The 24,337-nt window shown below is 42.8% G+C and overlaps 1 protein-coding gene across 2 annotated transcripts; it reads left to right on the forward strand.

Annotated features, from left to right (window-relative positions):
* The first annotated feature begins 4,418 nt into the window (after positions 1-4,418).
* On the forward strand, positions 4,419-23,923 carry LOC121567527 (hypoxia-inducible factor 1-alpha). Of its 2 annotated transcripts, none has more exons than XM_041877646.2 (15): positions 4,419-4,595; positions 9,085-9,272; positions 9,464-9,621; positions 10,592-10,676; positions 10,808-10,923; positions 13,152-13,339; positions 13,588-13,694; positions 17,068-17,215; positions 17,373-17,596; positions 20,479-20,621; positions 20,743-20,835; positions 21,019-21,149; positions 21,291-21,402; positions 21,559-21,682; positions 21,863-23,923. In XM_041877646.2, the coding sequence occupies exons 1-15, from the start codon at positions 4,564-4,566 to the stop codon at positions 21,919-21,921; spliced, it is 1,908 nt and encodes a 635-aa protein (XP_041733580.1). In that variant the 5' UTR covers positions 4,419-4,563; the 3' UTR covers positions 21,922-23,923. The 2 variants fall into 2 exon arrangements, with proteins under 2 accessions (XP_041733580.1, XP_041733581.1); XM_041877647.2 differs by having other exon boundaries at positions 9,467-9,621.
* The last annotated feature ends 414 nt before the right edge of the window (positions 23,924-24,337 follow it).

Consider the following 24,337-nt stretch of genomic DNA (forward strand, 5'->3'; position numbering starts at 1 on the left):
TATGCTGTAGCGTTAAGACTTCCCTTCACTGGAACTAAGGGGCCTAACCCGAACCATGAAAAACAGCCCCAGACCATTATTCCTCCTCCACCAAACTTTACAGTTGACACTATGTATTTGGTCAGGTAGCGTTCTCCTGGCATCCGCCAAACCCAGATTCGTCCGTCGGACTGCCAGATGGTGAAGCGTAATTCATCACTCCAGAGAACGCGTTTCCACTGCTCCAGAGTCCAATGGTGGCGAGCTTTACACCACTCCAGCCAACACTTGGCATTGCGCATGGTGATCTTAGGCTTGTGTGCGGCTGCTCGGCCATGGAAACCCATTTCATGAAGCTCCCGACGAACAGTTATTGTGCTGATGTTGCTTCCAGAGGCAGTTTGAAACTCGGTAGTGAGTGTTGCAACCGAGGACAGACAGTTTTTACACACTATGCGCTTCAGCACTCGGCGGTCCCATTCTGTGAGCTTTTTGGCTGAGCCGTTGTTACTCCTAGACGTATCCACTTCACAGTAACAGCACTTACAGTGCAGCTCTAGCAGGGCAGAAATTTGACGAACTGACTTGTTGGAAAGGTGGAACCCTATGATGGTGCCATGTTGAAAGTCACTGAGCTCTTCGGTACGGGCCATTCTACTGCCAATGTTTGTCTATGGAGATTGCATGGCTGTGTGCTTGATTTTATACACCTGTCAGCAATGAGTGTGGCTGAAATAGCCGAATCCACTCATTTGAAGGGGTTTCCACATACTTTAGGCCATGTAGTGTATCATTTTTTTTACTTGTCGACAAGTTAATAGGCTCTTTACCGTGTTGCAAAAGTGAATTGTGTTTGGTTGTCAACGCAACCAAATCTAAACATTTAAAGGAGATATATCTTCAGCTTGGATAGCTCCATCTGTGCCACTGAGTCTGGCTTTAATTCCAGTCAAATTAATAATTGATATGTTGGATTCACGTCTCCATTTCAACCAAAAATCTAAGTTGAGGAATAGGACTAAATCAAATCAAACTTTAAATGCACTTTAAATACAGTTTGATCTGATTTAATCCTTTTCTTTAACTTTTATTTTTGGTTGAGATGTGAATCCAACACATTTTATACAAGGTTTGTCTATGTTGAAAATTGGATACCATGATGACATAATCCTGTAGATTCCACGTCACAATAAGTTGACAAGTTACGTGGAAACAATTTGACTCCAATGCTTACCACAGTTATGTCAAGTTGGCTGGATGTCCTTTGGGTGGTGGACCATTCTTGATACACACGGGAAACTGTTGAGTGTGAAAAACCCAGCAGCGTTCCAGTACTTGACACACTCAAACCAGTGTGCCTGGCACCTGCTACCATACTCCATTCAAAGGCACTTAAATCTTTTGTCTGCCCATTCACCCTCTGAATGGCACACATACACAATCCATGTCTCAATTGTCTCAAGGCTTAAAAATCATTCTTTAACCTGTCTCCTCCCCTTCATCTACACTGATTGAAGTGGATTTAAGTGACATCAATAAGGGATCATAGCTTTCACCTGGATTCACCTGGTCAGTCTGTCATGGAAAGAGCAGGTGTTTCTCAGGTTTTGTACACTAAGTGTAAATACCTGCTATGCTGATAAGTTTTCTTGGACCTAACTTGCTTACCACTTTTTCCATGTGGTTTCTTCCTTCTCAGACCCTTTAGCCCAATTTACCCCACTCTCCATTACACAATGGACACATGTCCATTTAATATCAAATTTGGTGTGTCAATCTGTCTGTTATATTTGTCTGTTTGTATGCACCACCCTGTGGGCATTTGTGATGCTCTGGACTGGTGTCTGATAAAATCAACACCAATGGGAAAGAGGGGCCAATGTTTTGGGATTGGGAGACTGAGGACAGTTATTCACAGCCCTACAGGGGGCACTCTACTAACCTTCCTCTGGGCAAGGTGAGTTTCACACAACCTCAAAGTACTTTGCCTTATTTTTAAGGAGTCAAAACAATAAAACACCACATTTTTTCCTCATAGATACATTTTCAAAAGGGTGAATTAACTATTTGGGAAATGTAGCTGTGGCCTATATTACACTGTCATCAACGTTCACCAACGCATTCTGCTTTCTCCACCCAACTCTCCAAGCCAATAGGTCGTGGTAGTCAGACAATGACAGCTGAATACCACTGATCCATCCATAGAAGTAGAAGAAGAAATTGGACGCGTTCGAGTGGATCATTGTTGGTCACTGCCTTTCAGTATGTTGCATGCATTATGGAGGAATAAACGTAAACTACATGTCGATTGCATGGCTACACGTCGACTGCATGAACATGTACAAAAAAACATGTCATCAAAGGTCCTGCAGTTTTTTATGAAGTCGCCTTCAAGTTGCTTCTCACTGGCTGCACCTATTTGTCAACCAATCATTAGGGTGTTTTTGTATGGTAAATCCCAAACCAGCCCCTCACCCTGCCAACTCCGAGGGCACTACGTCGTCACGTGTTGCTGACGAAACTCTGAGGGTGACTTCCAGAGAGTGGCGAGGGGGTCAATAAACCCATTTCGAGCAGTAAGGCTTTAACGCAGCCAACTGTAGACGAAAGTCAACGAGGGAAGTCGGGGGAGGTGCATGGTTTACCTACAGCAAGAGACTATAAGGACACTGCTGACCTGCAAAACGACTAACCAAAATCTAAAACTGACCCTTAACTCTAACCTTAACTAAATCCTTAACTACTTTGGCCCCAGAGATTCTCACAGTGAAAAGCTGAAATTAACTACTTTCATTAATTTGCTTGCACTGCTTTCATATTTTCAGGAGTATTGAATTACAAGTAAATACCCCTCAAGATACACTTCATTTTAACTAGCTAAATCCTGTGTAACACCTAGTAATTACATTGTATTTATGCAGATATTACATGTGTAAGTCGCTTTGGATAAAAGCGTCTGCTAAATGGCATATTATTATTATTATTATGTACTCTGTGATGTACTAGTGTGTTTATCTTCCCACTTTGATCGCGCTTTCAAAAGCTTTAAAATTAGGGCCAGGTTGGGACGTAGATCCTAACCCTAACCTAATTTTTACCAATTCTGAAATAAAATTTAGGTTTGCAGGTCAGGAGTGTCCATATAGCCTTTTCCCTAAAACAAGGCTCTGTGCAACATGGCAGTGTTGCCATTGCGGTTTGCAGCTCAGGACTCAGGAGTGTCCATATATATAGCCTTTTCCCTACAGCAAGGCTCCTAGCAACATGGCAGTGTTGCCATTGTTTATAAAAGTGTTTCATTGTTTGTAATAAAACAAAAAAACATGAAATAAGCAACTGTAGTGACTTGAAGGCGCTTGCATAAAAAACTGCATGACCTTTGATTACACGTTTTTTTGCAAAGTTCACGCAGTCGACATGTAGTCCCCTGTAGCTCAGTTGGTAGAGCATGGCGCTTGCAACGCTAGGGTTGTGGGTTCGTTTCCCACGGGGGGCCAGTATGAAAATATATGCAATCACTAACTGTAAGTCGCTCTGGATAAGAGCGTCTGCTAAATAACTTCCTATAACGCAACACACTTTGAAAGGCGTGACCACTGACTTGATCCGCTCGAAATCGTCCATAGGAAGGTTAATGGGCACGTTCGAGCTGCTTGCACCTACATGTGAACTTTACATAAATCATGTGCTCAAAGGTCATGACGTTTTGACTGTTAGTTTCTGCAGTTGCTCTTCACCAACTTCATCCTGCGCATTGTGGGAGGCTCTAATTGTCAATCTATCATTAGGGTGTTTTTATTTGACCTACATAAACGTGACCAAAGACATCACTGAAACAGGAACCAACTTTGCTGCCATTCATGTAAACAGTGGATATATAGAAATTCATGTGATATTTGAGACTGTCACTAATTGATTGTACAATGTACACACATTTGATGTGAGTGTGTGATATGGGGGTTGAAGGCATGTTTATTTCGACATTATAAAGAAAAACTTTGATAAACAATGACCCCGCCATGCTGATCTGAGCCTTGCTGTTGGAAAACCACATTAGTGTCCGACTTTCAGCTGTCGCAACTGCACCTCCTCGAATTTCTTCTACAGTCGGTTGCTTTAGCCTTACCACTTAAACGAGTTGTGCCTGGGGTTCATTCAGTTCGATTTAATGTTTGCTACGTTACGTGACGGTTTGTACTGAACGGCACGTTTCCTCAAAACGTTCTTCAATGTTGTTGAACAGACTTTGAGGTACGTTTGGTGGGTATGGCTTAAAGCAATGAGTGACGTATTTAAAGGGCCGCGGAGCGTTCCCCAACACACAACCTCTCCGTTTCTGAACTGGTCGTTCAGAACTGCACCGTGTCCCTTTAATTGAACGTTGCAGTACGTGTTTTCGTACTGAACGCAGCCCTGTTGTTCGTGCGAATCTGCCCTCTCATTGGCTAGAATGTCTGCAAAGGCGGAAGACAGGCGGGATGAGACGTTGTTGTTAGAGCTTTCTCGAGTCGATCGATCTCAGCATAGAATAAAACATTCATAAAACAAATCCGAAGTCTGAGACTTTAAGTTTACGAGTTTAATATGGATAAGAAGGAAGAGCCTGTTGGACAACGGTAAGACATTTATAAATGAGTTTTCAATTAGACATCGTCGACATATTCCAAGTGTTCTCGTAGCCTATTGTCTGCCGGCTACAAAATAACTTGGACATGCGCACGAATGTATAGATACGATATCAATTTCTGTCAAAGTAAAAATGTAAAATCCACTTTTTCAATTTTTAAAGTGTTTTCCCAGGGGCGTCATGCACCCCAAAAATCTGAGGGGGCACAAAGTATGTGCATTTTTCAAACTGCTTTTTCCTGCAATCTAGGGCCAAAAATCTGGGTAAAGGAATGTAAGTCATATTCAGTACATTTAGTTATTGCTTGCCTTTCTGAAGTCTACCAACCTTGCCAGCAGGCATGCGTAGCACATGGGGATGTGTGAAACGTACTGCTCAGCCACTTCAGGCTTCAGCTAGTTTTTCATGTGGCGCTGACTGGTAAGATGTTTCAGGATGGCAGTCATGTGTGCTAGCAAGGCAGAGGTCCACAGTTCGCGCCAGGTATGGTCCAAATTGGGAGGAAGTGGTACTGACAAATCAAGCAGTGTGACATCCTTTACACATGCCAGCTAAGATAGTTGGACAAGCTAGCTACTCTAACTTGATTGAGAGCCTGAAATGGCTTCTTGGTAGCTAGTAATGAGGTTGGGATATTGGGAACTAATGATGTTGGGATATTGGGAACCTATCTGGGCTAGCTTAACCCAAATTGATAAAATTGTGTCTAGTAGTATTACAGAGAGAAATATAATAATAATATTTTTTTTACAGGACAAATCTGAGGGGGCACGTACCCCTGTGCCCCATATAGGCATGACGCCTTTGTTTCAGCATTTAGATCTTGGCTTTGGAAATTGTCCAATAACTGTTAGACAATCTTATTTTATCTGTTTATAGAACATATTGAGCATATTTAAGTATACATTTTGCTACATAGTTTTGGTTGAGAGATTCATTATAGTTCAGGATAGGATTGAGCCTACCCAATCCACACATCTCAATATCATCAAATAATTGTGAGGCATGATTAAATGAAGAGCCTAATAAACCTGTAAGGCACAGAGTTGATGCCATCATTGACCTTATTCCAGGGTGGTAGAGAGGACATGTTCCATTGGAATTCATTCATGTTTCCCAGGTCAAATTGACACTGCCTACAGTCAGTCTTGCCCTTATCATGATTCCAATTGCATTGCATTGGGTCATTTCACGTAGGCTATCGATATGCCGGGCTGGGGAAATGCTCTGACGCTGCCCAAATGCTCTATCTAAATGTTGATGCGCCTCGCTTTCGATCTACAGTTTTGGAACCCTTTGGAACCTAACTTTTATATCGGCAATAAATGATTTTCAAAAGGTTAAAAAAAGAGGCCTTTTTAAGGAAATTTCAGCTTGCAGTGCAGCATTGCTAACATCAGTTTGGCTGTTTACATTCATTACATTTGACGATGCTGGCTGTGGCAGAAGTAATAAATAGATTATTGTGGATGCTGTCACCATAGACCTTGAGACACAACTCAAGGTAAGGGTATTTAGACCCAAATATAGGTTTTGACTGAGCTATCCCTGAATGACACACCTTTTATAGGGCTCTATCCTGTTCCTGCGGAGAGCTAAAACAGAGTCACACAGAGTGTTTTATTCACACAGTGTTTGAGTCGTCAGGCAAGCTCAGTGGGTCAATATTCCACTTCAGTGATACCCCAACATCTTGTCAACATGTGCACAAGAAAATGGAGCAGATATATTATACCAATCTGTCTGTATAAATGTTTATCCATAACAAGGCCCAGGTGTCAAATCTCTCAAATGTCAAATTGTGTAAAATCTTTCCATCTATTCCTGTAATTTATGGCAGTATATTTATGGCCAAAATGGCATTCCCTGATATAGACAATCATTTATTCTTGAGTGTTTGAGTTTAGGTCAATATATGGCCAAAAACCTCTCCAAATACAACTACGTTTTTAGACCTATTCACAAAATATCTTGCACTCTCTTTTATCATTTAAAAAGCTGACAAACAGGCTGGCTGAGAGGCTCCAGCTCACTAAAATACCCCTCCCCCACTCTAGCATACCAGCCACTGAGCTATAAAGATCCCAGGAGCAGAAAAGGAGCTGGCTCCAATGAACTGACCAATCAGCAGTCAGGAGGCCTGGCAGGCAGTGCACTCTATGATCCCTTTAACACAACAACTGTTACTTCAACAGCAACAAGTGCATTATGGGACAGTATGGGTAGGCTGCAGTACTGCTGTGATAGGAGTGTGACATCATAGCCTATTTAATCTCAGAGCCTATACCAAGACAGGAGATAGAAACACAATCATCTATTGACAAACAAAAAAATATTTTTGCATAGTGTGGGCTGTAGCATTTACTTTTAAATTGTTTGAATAATTGAATAAAAATCAATCATGCAGAATGCGCGGCCAGTGTTGGGCACTCACTATTAACAATGCAGAAAACCACTCATCTGTAGCCCAAACCGTTCAAAACTAAAGACCGGGGCTGCAAATCAGGCTGCTTCACACACACCTAAAATAACTTTGCGGGACTGTGGTCGGGTTCAGGACCAGTTCTTGCGGGAGCAGGTGGGAGTCGGACAAGAAGTCAGCGGGAGTGGGTGGGTGAGGTATGAAAAGCATCCAGAGCAGGATGAAGAAATCAGTCCCGCACTGTACTGTATTCTATTGGGGGGGGCAGTATGAAAATGTATGCACTCACTAACTGTAAGTCGCTCTGGATAAGAGCGTCTGCTAAATGACAAAAATGTAAATGTAAATGTATTGAGCTCTACTGTGGTGTACTTTGATGTCCAAACTTGTGAAACATAGACTTCTATGATTGGTTCAGATTTTGTCTGGTCTGGACCAACCAAATTTGGTCTTGTTTGGTAGCGGAGCTCATTAAGATAATAGCCAGTGTTTAGAATAATACCCAAATATGCAAAGGAGGATATTGCATATTTCTACCTTTTGTGTACCTATTTAGGATACATCTTCATGAAGAGGATGACATTCATATCCATAATTATGAATTTCTGTGTGGTATAGATCAGGGACCCATGTTGAAATTCCATTACCACATTTCTGTTACCAGGTGTAAATTCACTTTACTTACTGTAGTTCTGCACACACCTTTGAATCTTAATTCGGAGCAGATTTTTGAAAAACGTGGTCACATAATAAAAAACTGAAGGAGATTTTATCAAAATTCTGTCACCAAACTTTGTATCTGCACAGTTCTTCCAGTAATGTTTTTTTTTGTAACATGTTCAGTGTAAATTGTTAAAAGTAGTCCTTGTGCATAGAGTTGTATGGTTTGTTAAACTTTGAAATTACATTTTTTTTGGCATACATTTTAAGTGAATAATCTGAATCTCAGTGCAATTCCGTTACCATGGAAGTGGCCTTATGTTGCCTGTTACTTATATAAGTGTTCTCAAATAATGATCCTATCTGACCATATTCAAATCAAACCGAGCACATTCTGTCACACCCTGGTCAATGACAAAACTCATTACTCTTCACTTCATATTACCTCAGCTGGTAAGGATCAGTTACGGTTATTATATAATCAATGACATTTTATTTTGATGAACACAGCTTGTGAGATGGTAAGGGACGGGGAGAACTCCTGAACCATTTCACCCAGCCTGCATTCATACATGGAGATATACATCGCATCTGTTTAAACTTCCTGTGAAAAGCCTGGGGGAAAGAAGGGGGCACAATCTCAGCTCTCTGAGACTGTAGAGGACAGGGGGACAATGGAGGACATGAGGGCGAAGCGGAAGTGGGGGTCCGACTGTTGATTGGGGTCAGATGCCATAAACAGGTTAACAGAGCCTGCCTGTGTCCCCTTGGGGTGAAGATAAGAGGAGATTGAGGGCTGTGGTTCAGGGAGGAATGTTTCCCTGTTCCCTCCCAGACACAGTGTGTGACTCAGTGAACGCTTAAACTACACAATGCGGATCCTACATGCTGAATCAAAGAGAAAACAATTTAGGAAATACATTTTGTTCCGTCTGTTTGTATGTGTGAGTTTGAATATTTAGATATTTGCTTGTTCGGTTATGGAGGTGTGATAGAGTAAAAAGAGGGTCAGAGAAGTTTGATAAAGAGGAGTAATAAACAATGTTTGAAGTTTGTTTGTCTGAGAAGGAAGTGAATATTACACTGTAGATGGTAAGTGGATGTTAAATATCTGGTTTGACTTTGTGTACCCAGTGACTGACTTCACAGAAAAAAATATATTGAAATGTGTGTTGAAAGGGTTTTAGGTGTTTGTGATTTGTTAGAATTTCACACATCGGAAAATTGGATTACATTTGTGAACGCAGGGATGTCAAGAAATCACAAAGGATTTATCTTCATGAATGAACACCTCCTCAGTATACCATTCTCCTCCACTGCCTTGGTCTGTTCTTCTACTTCTCTTCCTACCTTATCACTTCCTCTTTTCTTTTCTCTCCCTCTTCCCTCTGTCCAGGTCGAGTACGGATCAGCGGAAGGTGCGTTCCCGGGATGCGGCGCGCTGCAGGCGGAGTCAGGAGACGGAGCTGTTCTACGAGCTAGCCCACACCCTCCCCCTCCCCCGCAGAGTCTCCGCCGACCTGGACAAGGCCGCCATCATCCGGGTGACGCTCAGCTTCCTTCGCATGCACTACCTCCGCTCAGGTGGGCTCCCAATTGGCCAGTCGTGTCCATGTCCTGTACTGTGAATGGTTGAGAGAGCCAGGCATACTTTCTTTATTACTTTCCAATTAGTAACCAACTCCCAAGATGGTGGTAGTCTAGACCCTTGAGTCGAAAAGGTGGTGACATGACATTGGATGTGTGTATTTTATCATGTGTGTTTTATGTCATAGCAGGGGATACGAGTGAGGAGCGCGTCACAGATGGGGACGAGGACATGATGGATGGGTTCTACCCCCGAGCGTTGGCAGGCTTCATCATGGTGATGACAGAGGAGGGGGATATGATCTACCTGGGTGACAGCGTCAACAAACACCTGGGCATCCCACAGGTACATACAGCCACACATGGTTCTGGCAATATCAGGGTCATGGGTTCGATTCCCACTGGGGCTATCCATATGAAAATGTATGCACTCACTGTTGTAAGTCTCTTTGGATAAAAACCATCTGCTTAATGGTATATAGTAGTACTATACTAGTATACAGTTCCACTGCTGTTGTGTGATGTTCCCATTTGTTTACAATCAGTCTGTATCCACAAAGCTCTATTGCGTATAGTCCGGTAGAATGAATCAGTTATAGGCTTACTAGAATGTCAACTGCAGACTCAATACAAAAAGTGGATACTCCCACATAACGAATGGCAAAGAGTAATGTTAAAAATATTCCGTTATTACTGCATGTTTTACAACGGTTTTATTTATGGCCATTGATGAACAGTTTGGTTGTCCAATTGGTTAGTTCTATGTTGCATTATTGATTTAATGGGTTGAAATCATGAGGCTTTTTTGATATTTCAGTGTCTGATGTGAGTTAAACTACACATGATGTGTGTTCCTGATACGAGCTTCCTTTTCTTCCTTCAAAATAGGATGTGGTCTCTGAGAGCCCTCAAGTTCTACAGAAAAAAAACTCTTTTTTACGAGAAGTTGTCTTTTTCTTTCGCCTTAATTTATCATCTTTTTTAAAAATCATAGTATGACTTGTAGGCGTGTAATACAATCGACAGCCGTTACAAATAATCATCCCACAATAGTGAAGTGGGAGCTAAATGTTCATGGTCCCCTAGATTACCCTGCAGAACAAATGTAAGAGTCTGGTTGGTTGGATTACCAAGAAAATGCAGACATCATGTTTGTAGAAGTTAGCAAATACAAGCTACAAAGCACCTGGTGTGATATTCTCGGACTTAGTATTTTGAGAGAACCTGCAGTGCAGCTTTTCTTAATCTGCTATTCATGGAAAAGGGGCCTGTGTGACGTTGTATTGAAATGGTTGCATTATTGTTGAGTTGTCCAGCTGGAGTTGCTGGGCCAGAGTGTGTATGACTTTGTCCACCCATGTGACCAAGAGGAGCTACGGGATCTCCTGACGCCTAGGCCAGGTGAGACAAACCACTCTTTGTGTGTGCATGCGTACGTGTGTGTGAGCGACTGCGTGCATGCATATGTGTGTGTTCATCATGCATGCTCACACAGAGCTGTAAGCCTGCAACCTATCTTCTCTCCACCCCAGGTGTGTCCAAGAAGAAACCAGTGCAGCAACACACGGAGATGGCCTTCTTCCTTAGGATGAAGAGCACTCTGACTGAAAGAGGGCGCACTGTCAACATAAAGTCTGCCACCTGGAAGGTACTTTTGCCCCCCACACAGCTGAGCCCTAATGAGCTAGCAACACCCCAAGCCCCCGTACACCTGTCTATGCCGCACCTGCATAGGGCGTTAGGTTTGGGCTGTATACCGTTCATAATGTATAACGGAGTATTTTGAAGTATTCAATACCATCAATAACGTTGAAACTATTTGTAGCTTGTTTTTTCATAAATGTGAATATTTGTCCTTTTTAAATAAATACCTGCAGTCAACTTGTACACTTGGTTAATAGATAAAGCAGATCGCGTCCTTCATTTCGCCTGTTCCATTATTTTTTCATTAAGAAGTCGTTCCCCAAATCAGCTGATTGAGCCAGTCACATGGTATGTTGGTTTACAAAGAGCACACGGAGCAAATGGAAGCTTCGTGACGTGACGATCGATCCACAGAGAGGTGATCAAGTTACACTTTAAATTCACAACCTATGTTTGCTAGCTAAATATCTTATAACTATACATTTGACTATCTAAAATGTGCCAGATGAATTCTCTCCAGCTCATGGCTCCAGCTATGCATTTGGTTTTTTAACTTGCTCACAAGCTAAGTTGCTAGCTTGCAAGATTTACAGCAGAGACAATCAATCCCCTCCTTGATCAAGATCCCTGCTGTCTAATATTTGTTTTGTGCATGCAGAAAACTGTGAGTAGCCTATTGAGTATAACTTTATGAGCTGGGCTGTCTGTTCTTGCGATTAGTTTGTCCGATTGCGCTTGTTAGCATTTAGCTAGTGTCTGCTATGGAGAGAAATAGCGCCCCCTTGTGTGCACTAACAGTAATACCGTATACCCCGGTATGGTAAAATTCGTATGAAAATCTGGATACCGCCCAACCCTATTAGGGTCGTCTTTCACCATTCAGTGAGATTCATATGTTGCTGTTACCAGTGACGTTGCTAGGACATTAGACACACATCAGAGCTATAAACATGAGATGTGTTTTGATTTAGAAGGCCAGGACACTTAATCCAGCTGAAAGGTATCACTGGTAGGACAGGCTGGCTGGCCTAGATATCAGGGGGTTGTCTGTACCCTCTCCAACCCCCATTCTAATGATGAGACGTGGGGGAGTAACCATATCTCTCTGGTTTATGAGTCTGGTTCTCTACCAACTTAATCCAGCCTGCCACCCTGCCTGACTTTCTTTCCTATTGGTGCGACTATGGCTTGCCTACATCATTGGTAGCATAGATGGTGTCCCCGTCACCTTCCTTTCACTTGGCTCATTTCTGCTTGGCTCAGTGTCCAGCATCGAGAAGTTGATTCAGGGGATGACACACACAGAGCTTTATTTTTGTGAAATTTCTTGACTTTATGGGGAGTCAAAATGTTTGACCTTTAAAAATCCAATGTTCCTTAACCTTAACCTTAACCCCTAAACCTAACCTTAACTTAAAACTCTAAACCTAACACTTAAGCTTAAAATAGCCTTTGAACAAATTCAGGACCTGAAAAAAGTCCTGACTTAAAAAAAAAAAAGTTCTTGTTTTCCTACCTTGTCAGGACATTTGGGTGAATTGTTAGGACATTGGGGTCCTGATAAGGTAGGACAACAAGTATACGCACACACACAGGGCGGGGGTCCATCAGTGACCATGACTGTCAGAAAGCCTTGGCCCAGCTCTGGACTCCAGTAGAGGTGTGTGTAAAACAGTGTTGACTCAGCATTTGTGTCATTGGGGTGAGTCTGTGTTCTCACTCTTGGCCATGTTACAAGGGCGTCACATACCATTATTATACTGCCATTCCAGTACCTCTCCATCTCTACGGTTATTTGGTCTACGCCAGAGCTCTGGGCTGAAGTAGTGCACTATATAGGGAATAGGGTGCCATTTGGGATGGATCCTTACTCTTATATAGAATAATCCTTACATTCTTTCACTTTCTTCTAACGCACCATGTCTAGCTTCAAGTCCCACTGTGAATGTTGCTTAACATAGTCAGTCTGCCATGAATTGTCTCTACAACATGAATGGGCAACTGGCAGGTAGCCCGCGGCCCCCCCTTTTTTAAAGGCTGTCGTATCAATTTCCACACAAAAAAAGCGAGCCCCTCGTGATGAGTTCTGTTTTTGTGTGGCCCCCATCCCCATCAAATTTGCAACATTCACATTGGGACTTATGGGTCCTGTTGCTCATGCATGTGCCCTGTTATGTATATATGGATAGTCATGGTTATCGAACTAACCTTACCACACTCTGTGGCCCCCAGGTGCTGCACTGTACAGGCCACATGCGTGTGTGCTGCAGTGACGAGGATTCGTCACCCCCTGCAGGCCGCTTCATGACGGTGCTGTGTGAGCCCATCCCCCACCCGTCCAGTGTGGAGTTCCCTCTGGACCGCAGTACCTTCCTCACTCGACACAGCATGGACCTGTGCTTCACACACTGCGAGGGCAGGTGAGGCTGAGCACACACACACACACACACACAGGGTGAATTCATTTCGCAGATACCATTGTTTGTTGCCCATTCTCAGCGGGGCTCATAGAATTACAATAACTCATAACTAATTTACCCCAGCAGATTAAGATACCAAGTTATACCATTCTCTCTTACAAAACTACCTTACTGCATCATCTCTGGTTGTTGACTCCAAGCTGATTTCTCACCCCTGACCCCTCCTTCTTTCTCCACTGTGTTGCCAGGGTGGCAGAGCTAGTGGGATACGAGCCAGAATATCTGATTGGCAAATCTGCCTATGAATTCCATCATGCCCTGGACTCGGATCATGTGACCAAGAGCCTGCACATCCGTGAGTGTCTGAGAGCAGGGTGTGTGTGGATTGTAGGTGGAAGGGCCCATGCAAAAACATTGGTTTCACTGAACTAGTCTCCATTGTAACATTATCATGTGACATATAACAGTACCGTGAGAGTCAGTGTAACACTGTAACGTGTTATGCCGGTGAGTGACACATAAGTAAAAGGACACTGTGTGAGTACTGGGGACGACGTGTTGTTGTGACAGCTGTTGTCAGGCGGACTTGGTATGCTACTGCTCAGCCTTTCCTCCTGGGTGTCTGTGGGAAGCAGACTGATCAGTGAGGACAGAGCCATGGACAAATACAACTACTGCTCTGCTCGAATACGTAGGGTGTTTCTCAATATGCTCTGAGTGCATTCTCTGAGGGCGTTCTCTTCAGTACGTTCTTGTGAGGACGAGAGTGTAGAGAACGCATAAAACATTACATTTGAGAAGCACTCGCACTCCCCCTACTGTATTGCCTCACACTGCACCTCCCATTCACTGAACCTTCCTCCAGCTAGGACAATGGCAAACGTTTTACTTCATAATTATCAGCTAGCTATATGTGAATCGTAATAATTTAGCTAGCCAGCTAGTTAAACAGGCATAAATGACCCAAAACTAATGTTATGCAAGGTAGATGTCAATTCTTCGTGGGTAGCTAGCTAGCTAGCTAACAATTATTTGTGACTATCTGGCTAGCTAACAGTAGTAGCTAGCCAGTTAGCCCTGTTGACTTACTCTGGGCTTGCGATCTACGCACACTACAGTGGGTATTGTAGGCACAGCAAATTAACACAGCATGTATTTATTAACTTAACAAGATAAAATATTGTATTCTGGCAACATATGAGATGTGAATGGGCAACTGTTTATTTTCTCTCGTTTCAGCTCAAATAATGGTTGCCATTGATTTCAAGAAATGTGCGTAATTTTTTTACGTGGTTGCGTTATATTTCTCTGCATACTTTCCGTTGAAGCTTGCATCGATGCATGCTTCAAAATATGTACAAACGGAGTACGCATTCGAGAAGTGCCCTCCGTGCTCCATTGCGCATACTTTGATTTGGACTCATACTCCGACTCTCCAGTGCCCCAATTTGTGTGCTCTGAACACGGTAGGATGCATTTTGAGAAACACCCATTGTCTATCATCAGAGCACTGAGGTTTTGAGTAGCAACAATCATCAAAATGTATAAAAGGTCAAAAATACAGTTCTGCTAAATTTAACAGCTGCATAATGGAGCAAGATACTCAACGCTTTAAAAAAAAGTCCATATTATGGCAAGAACAGCTCAAATAAGCAAAGAGAAACGACAGTCCATCATTACTTTAAGACATGAAGGTCAGTCAATACGGAACATTTCAAGAACTTTGAACGTTTCTTCAAGTGCATTTGCAAAAACCATCAAGCGGTATGATGAAACTGTCTCTCATGAGGACTGCCACAGGAATGGAAGACCCAGCGTTACCTCTGCTGCAGAGGATAAGTTCAATAGAGTTACCAGACTCAGAAATTGCAGCCCAAATAAATGCTTTGCAGAGTTCAAGTCACAGACACATCTCAACATCAACTGTTCAGAGGGGACTGTGTGAATCAGGCTTCTCATGGTCGAATTGCTGCAAAGAAACCACTACTAAAGGACACCAATAAGAAGAAGAGACCTGCTTGGGCCAAAAAACACGAGCAATGGACATTAGACTGGTGGAAATTTGTCCTTTGGTCTGAAGTCCAAATTTGAGATTTTTGTTTCCAACCGCCGTGGCTTTGTGAGACGCGGTGTGGGTGAAAAGATGATCTCCGCATGTGTATTTCCCACCGTAAAGCATGGAGGAGGAGGTGTTATGGTGTGCTTTGCTGGTGACACTGTCTGTGATTTATTTAGAATTCAAGGCACACTTAACCAGCATGGCTACCACAGCATTCTGCAGCGATACGCCATCCGGGCTTAGTGGGACTATCATTTGTTTTTCAACAGGACAATGACCCAACACACCTCCAGGCTGTGTAAGGGCTATTTTACCAAGAAGGAGAGTGATGGAGTGCTGCATCAGATGACCTGGCCTCCACAATCCTCCGACCTCAACCCAATTGAGATGGTTTGGGATGAGTCGGGACGGCAGAGTGAACGAAAAGCAGCCAACAAGTGCTCAGCATATGTGGGAACTCCTTCAAACTTGGAAAAAGCATTCCAGGTGAAGCTGGTTGAGAGAATGCCAAGAATGTGCAAAGGGTGGCTATTTGAAGAATCTCAAATATAAAATATATTTTGATTTAACACTTTTTTGGTTACTACATGATTCCATATGTGTTATTTCATAGTTTTGATGTCTTCACTATTATTCTACAATGTAGAAAATAGGAAAAATAAAGAAAATAGTAGGTGTCCAAACTTTTGACTGGTACTGTATATATAACCTATTTATGTGTTTTGTTATTATATTAATAGAATAATTCATGTTTGAAGTAAAATGTATGAAAATGACAATGCATTTGCATAATACGCTTGATCATAATTTTATACATTTGCACAAAATTACGCTCTATCCAACCAGCATCTTTCTAAGGTACCGCCCCCTCACAATCCCCTAATCTCCCATAGCTTTCACCATGGATTCCACTCATATTCATGGTTGTTTTTGTCAAATCCTCTTGCATATTCAACATTAGGTGGAGACTATGTTTAAGAAAATGATAACCCCCTGTTTTATAATCTAAATGCGCTGCTCTAGAATTTACCAACGCACAAATAGTTGACATTGTGTGGAAGATCAAAACCCTTATTTATGAGATTTGGCTGTTCCTTTTCGGAAATGGCTTCCATTGCAGGTGAGTTCCTTTTTTGTCCAGTTAAAAAAAAGTAACACTCATCTGTGCAAAGATCGCTTTCTCCTCTGTCTTGTGGTATAAATATTTTCTTTGTAAGTTTAATCCCCGTCCAAGCGTCGGCGTTGTAAAAGATGCAGATCAAAATCCACTTGTGCCATTGTTTACATTTTGAAGGGGACCGGCATGTGTTTGAGCGGTCATAACAGACGTTAGCGCGAACGTAAAATCTATGGGAAAGTGTGCTTTGTACAAGCAAGGAATGGGCATTGGTTTTCTTTTTAAATAAATCAACCCAGCAACAATTATGTAACAAGTGAATTTACACCCCACAAAAAACTGGGAAGTAATGGCTGGAAAGAGAGGAATGAGGTGGGCGGGGCATGCGCTTTGCTACTTTGAGCCCTGCTCAACCTTTTTAAGAGTGCTATAGTGTAGTGGTCAACTTGAAGTGTGCCTGTGGGTGTGTGCGCATGTTTGTCTGTGTACATTGATATGTGTACATTTTAATTGTCGTCCACTGACCTGTCTTCCCCACTGTCCCCATCCCAGTTCTTTCCAAAGGCCAGGTGTGCACCAGTCAATACCGTTTCCTGGCTAAGAGTGGGGGCTTCGTGTGGGCAGAGACCCAGGCTACAGTCATCTACAACAACAAGACCTCCCAACCAGAGGCTGTGGTCTGTCTTAACTTTATCCTCAGGTAATGCCCCACCTCCTCTCTACTCTCATCTCCTTTTTCATGGCACATACGTTCACCCCTTTCCATTCTCCCTACTCTACATCTTCTCCATACTTATTTATCATCTGTCACTATCTGTCTGTCTTTCTGTCTCTCTCTCTCTCCCTCTATCTCTCAGTGTGGTGGAGCAGGCAGATGTAGTGTTCTCAGTAGAGCAGACTGGCTGTGGGCTGAAGAGTGATCCTGTCTCTGAGGCCTCAGAGGAGACCTTGTGTGATAGTGACAACAGGAATAACAGTGACAACAGCAGCAGTGCAGAGCTCTTCCTCCAGCTGAAGGAGAACCCAGAGGACCTCCTCCAACTGGCCCCTGTCTCAGGAGACCTCATCGTACCCCTCGCAGGTCACCCTCACACTTTAATTCACACCTTTAGTACTGTACCATCTTGTGGTTAGTGTCTCCCCTGAGATTGGAAGGTTAGGAGTTTGATCCACGGTCGAGTACCAAATGATTCTGGGGCCTGAGGCCCTGCGACAGACTAATGTACAGTGCCTTGCAAAAGTATTCATCCCCCTTGGCGTTTTTCCTATTTTGTTGCATTACAACCTGTAATTTAAATGGATTTTAATTTGGATTTCATGTAATGGACATACACAAAATAGTCCAAATTGGTGAAGTGGAATGAAAAAAATACCTTGTTTCAAAAAATGCTAAAATATAAAGAACGGAAAAGTGGTGCGTGCATATGTATTCACCCCCTTTGCTATGAAGCCCCTAAATAATATCTGGTGCTACCAATTACCTTCAGAAGTCACATAATTAGTTAAATAAAGTCCACCTGTGTGCAATCTAAGTGTCCCATGATCTGTCACATGATCTCAGTATATATACACCTGTTCTGAAAGGCCCCAGAGTCTGCAACACCACTAAGCAAGGGGCACCACCAAGCAAGCGGCACCATGAAGACCAAGGAGCTCTCCAAACAGGTCAGGGACTAAGTTGTGGAGAAGTACAGATCAGGTTGGGTTATAAAAAAAAGATCCATAACTTTGAACATCCCACGGAGCACCATTAAATCCATTATTAAAAAATTGAAAGAATATGGCACCACAACAAACCTCAATCCAATTGAGAATCTGTGGTATGACTTAAAGATTGCTGTACACCAGCGGAACCCATCCAACTTGAAGGAGCTGGAGCAGTTTTGCCTTGAAGAATGGGCAAAAATCCCAGTGGCTAGATGTGCCAAGCTTATAGAGACATACCCCAAGAGACTTGCAGCTGTAATTGCTGCAAAAGGGGGCTCTACAAAGTATTGACTTTGGGGTGGGGTGAATAGTTATGCACGCTCAAGTTTTCAGTTTTTTTTTCTTATTTCTTGTTTGTTTCATCTTCAAAGTGGTAGGCATGTTGTGTAAATCAAATGATACAAACCCCCCAAAAATCCATTTTAATTCCAGGTTGTAAGGCAACAGAATAGGAAAAATGCCAAGGGGGGTGAATACTTTCGCAAGCCACTGTACTAGTAGATCAAGCTGCCTCATGCTACAGAAGCAGCCTCCTGCCCTATGGGCCATTCTGGCTCAGACAAGGCTTACTTACTACACATTCACTGTCATAAGTGCTCAAAAGGCTGTTTACAGTGAGGGAAAAAAGTATTTGATCCCCTGCTGATTTTGTACGTTTGCCCACTGACAAAGAAATGATCAGTGTATAATTTTAATGGTAGGTTTATTTGAACAGTGAGAGACAGAATAGCAACTAAAAATCCAGAAAAAACGCATGTCAAAAATGTTATAAATTGATTTGCATTTTAATGAGGGAAATAAGTATTTGACCCCCTCTCAATCAGAAAGATTTCTGGCTCCCAGGTGTCTTTTATACAGGTAACGAGCTGAGATTAGGAGCCCACACTTAAAGGGAGTGCTCCTAATCTCATCTTGTTACCTGTATAAAAGACACCTGTCCACAGAAGCAATCAATCAATCAGATTCCAAACTCTCCACCATGGCCAAGACCAAAGAGCTCGCCAAGGATGTCAGGGACAAGATTGTAGACCTACACAAGGCTGGAATGGGCTACAAGACCATCGCCAAGCAGCTTGGTGAGAAGGTGACAACAGTTGGTGCGATTATTCGCAAATGGAAGTGACACAAAAGAACTGTCAATCTCCCTCGGCCTGGGGCTCCATGCAAGATCTCACCTCGTGGAGTTGCAATGATCATGAGAACGGTGAGGAATCAGCCCAGAACTACACGGGAGGATCTTGTCAATGATCTCAAGGCAGCTGGGACCATAGTCACCAAGAAAACAATTGGTAACACACTACGCCGTGAAGGACTGAAATCCTGCAGCGCCCGCAAGGTCCCCCTGCTCAAGAAAGCACATATACAGGCCCGTCTGAAGTTTGCCAATGAACATCTGAATGATTCAGAGGAGAACTGGGTGAAAGTGTTGTGGTCAGATGAGACCAAAATCGAGCTCTTTGGCATCAACTCAACTCGCCGTGTTTGGAGGAGGAGGAATGCTGCCTATGACCCCAAGAACACCATCCCCACCGTCAAACATGGAGGTGGAAACATTATGCTTTGGGGGTGTTTTTCTGCTAAGGGGACAGGACAACTTCACCGCATCAAAGGGATGATGGACGGGGTCATGTACCGTCAAATCTTGGGTGAGAACCTCCTTCCCTCAGCCAGGGAATTGAAAATGGGTCGTGGATGGGTATTCCAGCATGACAATGACCCAAAACACACGGCCAAGGCAACAAAGGAGTGGCTCAAGAAGAAGCACATTAAGGTCCTGGAGTGGCCTAGCCAGTCGCCAGACCTTAATCCCATAGAAAATCTGTGGAGGAAGCTGAAGGTTCGAGTTGCCAAACGTCAGCCTCGAAACCTTAATGACTTGGAGAAGATCTGCAAAGAGGAGTGGGACAAAATCCCTCCTGAGATGTGTGCAAACCTGGTGGCCAACTACAAGAAACATCTGGCCTCTGTGATTGCCAACAAGAGTTTTGCCACCAAGTACTGAGTCATGTTTAGCAGAGGGGTCAAATACTTATTTCCCTCATTAAAATGCAAATCAATTTCTAACATTTTTGACATGCGTTTTTCTGGATTTTTTTGTTGTTATTCTGTCTCTCACTGTTCAAATAAACCTACCATTAAAATTATAGACTGATCATGTCTTTGTCAGTGGGCAAACATACAAAATCAGCAGGGGATCAAATACATTTTCCCTCACTGTATGTTTGTGTCTTGACTTGTGTGTCTTTGTTTCTGCAGACTTTGCGGAGCTGTCGTTCAGCCTTCCATCAAGCCCTGACTCCGTCCCAGATTTCCCACAGGACCTGTGCACCCCTGAGCTGTGGACGCTCCTTTCACCCATATTCAGCAAGCTCACCTCATCATCACCAGCACCAGCACTGGTAAGAACTTTGGTTGATTCTTAAATGTCAGTAAGGATACAGTATCTTCCTAGAGTCTATAACATATGGACCCAATGTGTTCTCACTGATGAGGAGTCCAGTATATATCTGTCCTCGTCAGATCCCCATTGAGGAGCTACCAATAGAGGATGAGGTGGAGAAGTTCTTTGCCGTCTGTCCAGATGAGAGCGTGCAGAAGGAAGACCAGCCTGAGGTACATGCAGTATACAGCTGATGGGCATAGTCACAACACAATGACCTAGCTAGACCACACACAACAGTGCTGGATTTCTAATACTTTCCTCTTTCTTCAATACCTCAAACTATTTTGAGAGAGGCAAATTAGTAAGAGGGAGGCCATACCTGTGTATGAGCATTCTGTCTCCTGTGCTGGTAGGACGCGGAAGTGATTGATCTGGACATGCTGGCGCCATATATCTCCATGGATGATGATTTCCAGCTTAGCGTCCAGCTCCCTGAGACCCCTGACAGCCTCTACCCAGAGCCCCCCACTGCTACCAGGAAACGGTAAAGATCTACTCTACTGACCCACTGCTGTCTGGGTCACACCAATGAGAGACGACCGGTTGGAATGAGTGACAGTGGTGTTGGATGTTTTGGAGTGACAGTGTTGCTGAATGTTAACATTCCTCACTGTAATTTCCACAGGAGTCATGAGCTGGATGAAGACATGCCCTCCCAGCTGATGAGTCAGGACAAGAGACCGAGACACTCGGTGTCCCCCATCGAGCAGGAACTGCTTCTCAACTACACCCTGCTGGTGAGGAGGGGGTTTAAGGTTGGGAGAGGAGGGGAGAGGAGGGGGTTTAGGGTGGGGGGTTGGGGTTGGGGACAGTGTATTACATTTGTTCAAGGCATCATCAAAATTACTTAATGCACAATGATGTGTTATTAAGGTTGAAATGGTGTGTTTCAGGACTGCCCTGAGGATGCAGACAGCCCAGAGTTGGAGCTGGGGCCACGCCCCTGCAGGCGGAGCCAACTGCTGACGGACAGGGACCCCATCCTCGGTGAAGCCCAGGGACTATGTGACACCGCAGGTACAAACACACACAAATGCACGTCATGGTACTACTGTATCTTGGGCAAATATTTAGGCTTCATGTCTGGCATTTGCATACTACGTCATACTGTACCTACCAAATTCACTCTTGCTAATACCTACCGAAATAGGTGATGATGACCTCTCCTCCTCTTCCCCTTCTCTCTCATTCCCCCAGCCTTGATGAGGGACCTCTTCTTGTCCCGCCCACCTGACCCCCTGACCTCTCTGACTTGAGGAAGCAGCTGCCAATCTTCCCCTGCCAGCTGGGGCGTGCTGAGATAACGGAGCCTCAACAGGATTCACACACTCCCCAACCAGACGCGTCATTCTCTCTGCCAACACCTCCAACTCCGAGATTTCCTCACGCTTGCCAGCTATGTCCACAACAACAACAGCCTGCTATGGTTTTCTGTGAGGATGCCTGTAGCTTAAAAAACGTTCTTCCTCCTTTTCTCTCTGAACCACCCTTGCATGTCTCATGTTCTAGGAGTAGGTGGCAGTACTATGTTCAGCCCCTCCCTTCTCATTTAGGGTTGATAAAAGTGTTCTCCTCAGTTCTTGTGAACACTTGTAGACTTTAGTCTAAACACTACACTTGACCCAATGGTGCTTCTGAGGTCAGAACAGACTAAAAAAACACACAGACAAATCAAGCCTAAGACAAATACGTCCAGTAAGTGGTGTTTTAGGACACAGTGATGTTCCTTCAGTTGGTCTACTGTTAGTACAGTATGTGGACCTGACAGTCGGTACAGGACATTTAGGTTGATTATTTAAAAAAACAATATAAGATATTCCAATATTACCTGCGAACGATCGTCAGTGGCATATATGGGTCATCTTTATAAGAAAGGATCAAATTAATGACTAACAACCCAAGCCATTGCTATTGAGCAGTTGGATGCAGTACTCAGGCAGTTGCGTTACCTCAACAGATAATCTGTATGTCACATACTCGACTGTCATACAAGGGCTCTTTGACTGCAATCTCTTTCCAACCAAACGGACAAATTATTTCAGTGGCATCTTTTTACCTAGTCTTTTTATATACTGTACATGCTAGACTTAGAAAAATGTGATGTATTAAATGAATGCTTTGTATGCTCGCTTATGGACTACTATTGTATAAGCTGCAATGTTTTCGTTGCTTTTATCATGTATTTCTAGGTGGTGCAAGATGATCATCTTGTCATATTAAAGCAGTAATTATTATTTTTCGGAATATGCTTGCTATTTTGCAAATTCAGTGGATAAATATCTGATATACGCCTTTTGAGCATTCATTTCACACACTATATAAATATTACTTAACATCTTATCAATTACTCCCCTGTTGAATAGGAAAGAGATTGAAAGATACTTGGTTTGAAGCATACATAGGATTTATTTTAGTTGCATGATTATAAGATTATTGCATTTGCAAATAATTAAATGATTCTATGGTGACTTTTGTGGCATTAGATTAATCTCCATAGAGTCATCAGAATGTAGTGTTTGTCAGCTCTGTATGATGAAATAAGCAACATAGCCTTCTCACCTGTACACTCTGTAGTGTACCCCTTGCCCTCCATATATTTCTGAGAGTATTATGCTTTTTGGGGTGTCATTTGAGCCTTGGTTTTTTAAGAATGTACTTTCCTATTCATTACAAAATAATAATCTTCAATACCAGGGTGGCTTGTGGTTAAACACCTCCTTGGGTTAAATCCTCCCTGGGTTAAATCCTCCCTGGGTTAAATCCTCCCTGGGTTAAACGCCCCCCCGCCCACCTGTAATTGTCTTTTTTCAACAATTTCCCTGGCTGCCACTACTTTTTACAAGAAAAACAAAAAAACTTTGTCACTCCAACAAAATTATTTTGAGGTACATTGATCTAATATTTTGCCATTTTGAAACAGTGATATAATCTAATGAAGTTAGATCTATAAACGTTTTTATGTATATATATTCAAGTAGGGGAGCCGAAAGATCAATAATCCACTTGATTAGAGGGAAATGATCTGTTTTTAATAAAGTAGTACAATATAAAGGGAGTATGTTTGGCGAAAAACGTAATAATGTCCCCCTATTCCCGAACCTACCCTATTATGATGTAGTCCAACCACCTTTTGTAGCTATGCAATTTACATAACATGTTACTTCCGTTTTATCATATAACTTTCATTTTCAAAGACTAGTGTTTGTAATGTTTTGCATTGTATGTATAATTGACTGAATAAACTGATCTAGATATAAATGCACTTTTTATTGAAGAGGATCTACTGTAAAGAAATACTGCCATCTTGTGGTGCTTATGGTAGATTCATATTTTCGTAGTCAGGTTGCTGCCTGACTTCGGATTGCAGCTTGTTGCTTTACTTGATATTTAATAATGCTCCTTTGATTCCCAAAAAGCCCCCCTTCTCTCTCTAAAGGTCAAGCTAATCTCGGAAACCCAGAACTAAAATTTCAGTTATGTTACATGCATCTGTCCACGAGAGATTAGGGGAAACAAAATCAATATACTTTAAAATGACTAGAAAATCGAAACTGTGTAGAAATGATAATGGACCTACATTCATACAGTTTATTGACTGTGTCCAGCTCCCTAATAATCACAGAAATTAAAGCTAGACAGTCAGGGAGCATCGAAAATTACAAAAACGATGGA

The sequence above is a fragment of the Coregonus clupeaformis genome, chromosome 6 (genome assembly GCF_020615455.1).
Source record: "Coregonus clupeaformis isolate EN_2021a chromosome 6, ASM2061545v1, whole genome shotgun sequence".
Classification (NCBI taxonomy): domain Eukaryota; kingdom Metazoa; phylum Chordata; class Actinopteri; order Salmoniformes; family Salmonidae; genus Coregonus; species Coregonus clupeaformis.